At 42.7% G+C, this 2,892-nt stretch overlaps 1 protein-coding gene across 1 annotated transcript; it reads left to right on the top strand.

The window, feature by feature from the left end:
• The first annotated feature begins 204 nt into the window (after positions 1-204).
• Positions 205-1,953, top strand: LOC149821120 (Pentatricopeptide repeat (PPR) superfamily protein). The gene has a single exon (XM_089981903.1). The coding sequence runs from the start codon at positions 205-207 to the stop codon at positions 1,951-1,953; it is 1,749 nt and encodes a 582-aa protein (XP_089838029.1).
• The last annotated feature ends 939 nt before the right edge of the window (positions 1,954-2,892 follow it).

Below are 2,892 nucleotides of genomic sequence, written 5' to 3'. Positions count from 1 at the left end.
ATATAAGGATGTAAAACCTTTCCACTGATATATTACAAAACATAGTTAATTAACAGATTTTTATTTTTGGTGTTTTGTGACTCTTAATCCTCCTGTGAGTTGTCAATTTGAACATGAACATCTCTCTCAACTTTTTTTTGTTTTGGTGCAGAGCACCAGCACATTACTAGTGAGTAAAAAGGCATAGTAGCTACCAGACCAACAATGGGTGTTGTGGTTCCCCTGCATCGAATCAACACTATTCTCTCTCTCCTCAAAAGATGCACCACCTTCCAAACTCTTCAGAAAATCCATGCCCAAGTTCTCTTGAACGGCTACCAGCACAATGTATCCATAGCAACCGTGTTGGTAAACTTCTACGCCCTCTCTGTCTTCGGTAACCTTCACTGGGCTTGCTTGGTTCTGCACCACATCCGCAAGCCAAGCGTCCACATTTGGAATACCATCATCCGAGCCTTCTCCCAGAGCCCATCCTTCCCCTTGAAAGCAATCTTTTATTACAACACAATGGTGGCAGCCTCGTTTCCACCAGATACGTACACCTTCTCCTTTTTGCTGAAAGCTTGCACGAGAGCTGGGTTGGTGCAGCAGAAGTGCAAGGAGGTCCACGCATCGATCCTGAAACGTGGGTTCGCCTCCGACATCATCGTTCAGACGAATGTGCTCCGTGCTTATGCTGGAAATTCTCTTATACAATGTTGTCGCCAACTGTTTGATGAAATGACTCACAGGGACATGATTTGTTGGAACGCCATGCTGGCCTGCTATTCTCAGGCTGGACTTCATGAAGAAACGTTGCAGATTTATGCTCGGATGATCAACTCTGATGTGGGTGTCGATGAATTTACGCTCGTCAGCTTGCTTTCGTCATGTGCTCATGTTGGAGCTCTGGGGCTTGGTGAACGACTTCATCACTTTGCCCGGCGAAATGGGTTTCTTGACAATGTTTATGTGGGCAATGCTTTGATTGACATGTATGCTAAATGCGGGTGCATTGATGGAGCTAAACATGTTTTCGGAAGCATGTGGTACCGAGACATTTATACATGGAACTCCCTGATTGCTTGTTTGGGTATTCATGGTCGTGGTGATGAGGCAATTGCAGTCTTTAGGCAGATGTGCATGGCTGGATTCAAGCCTAATTCCATTACTTTTGTTGGGGTGTTGTGTGGATGCAGCCACCAAGGCTTAGTTAGTGAAGGGAAGGAGTATTTTATGAGGATGAGCAGTGAATTTTATGTACAACCTGATGCTAAGCATTATGGATGCATGGTGGATCTCTATGGCCGTGCAGGTGAACTGGAAAAGGCATTTGAGGTTGCTCAAGGGATTCTGGTTGGTGCTGATTCAATAATCTGGAGGACTTTGCTTGGTGCCTGCAAGACCCACAAAAATTCGAAATTCGGTGAAATTGCAATGCAAAATCTAGTGCAGTTGGGTGAGTATAATGCAGGTGACTACATGCTCCTTGCCGGAATCTACACTGATACCGGGAACATGCCGGGTGTAGTTAAAATGCGGAAAATGATTAAAGACCAGGGGATCAAGACAAAACCTGGCTGGAGTTGGATAGAAGCTGATGGTGGTGTTCACAAATTTGTGGTGGGGGATCATTCACACACTGATTATAAGGAGATCCATGAGAAAGCGAAGGAGATCATGAACACAATAGGCTATAGTGAACAAAAATATTCTGCTTCATTGTTGGACTCCGAAGAATGGTTAGGAAGTATGGGCTATTATCACAGTGAGATGTTGGCCATTGCCTTTGGTTTGTTAAAGACACCAGGAAACATGACACTTCGAATAGTGAAGAATTTGAGGGTCTGTAGGGAATGCCACTCCAAGACAAAGCTCATCTCCAGTGCTTACAATAGAGAAATAATAGTAAGGGATAGGCTCAGATTTCATCACTTCAGTGATGGATTATGTTCTTGTAATGATTACTGGTGAAAATGCTTGAAATTGTTGTAGTTTGTAGCACATGACCAACACATTTGAGTTTGTAGCTACACATTTGAAAATCTAAATTTTGTGTTAGAGAGTGGTGGAGATGTATGAATTGTATTTAAAAAAAGTTAATATTTTTTTGATAAAACAAAGTTATTACATTGAATAATATACATTGAATCCATGGGCATAGATGACTGTAGTTTCTCCTTGCACGCACTGCTTTTTCGTTTTTTGAAAGGCAAGCTGGGGTTAGGCAGACCCTTACCAACAGATTTGAGTTTGTAGCTACACATTTGAAAGTCTAAATTTTGTGTTAGAGAGTGGTGATGTATGAATTGTATTTAAACAAAGTTAATATTTTTTGATAAAAACAAAGTTGTTACATTGAATGATATACATTGAATCCATGGGCATAGATGACTAGTTTCTCCTTGCACCAAAATATATTTTACATCTCCAATAAAGGAGAGGGGAACCACTCACAAAGGTACTGCTTTTTTTTTTGAAGGCAAGCTGGGGTTAGGCAGACCTTTACCAGTTATACAACTGTACCATTGGGTTTTGAACCTGCAACGTCCCAATGCAGGGTGACGTGCACTATCTACTCCTACCAGACAACCGGAGCCCGAGTTGGTCGTGAAAGCATTGCTTTATGCATAGTTATGCCAAACTTTTTTTTCAAATCGAGTTGCTCTGGTGCCATTCTGTCGGGTAGCTTCCATGCAAAAGGGTGGATGAGAGAGGCTAGAATGAGATAAACCATGAGGATGGCCAAAGGCATGCTAGGACAGATTCTCCTCCCCGCCCCGAATGGGATGAACTGGAAATCCTTGCCCTGGAAATTCATGCCAACCTCTATGGTTGCATCTCTTCTTTTTGGGAGCAAAGGTGGAGCCGATGGGTGTAATCTCATGGTCTTTTTCATGACTGCCTGCAAGT

This window comes from Nuphar pumila, chromosome 12 (genome assembly GCF_984573655.1).
Source record: "Nuphar pumila chromosome 12, dmNupPumi1.hap1.1, whole genome shotgun sequence".
Classification (NCBI taxonomy): Eukaryota; Viridiplantae; Streptophyta; class Magnoliopsida; order Nymphaeales; family Nymphaeaceae; genus Nuphar; species Nuphar pumila.
This window is presented reverse-complemented; position numbering and strand designations above follow the sequence as displayed.

Coding starts and splice junctions, on each gene's coding strand:
- LOC149821120 (XM_089981903.1), top strand. CDS start 205: ATGGGTGTTGTGGTTCCCCTGCATCGAATCAACACTATTCTCTCTCTC.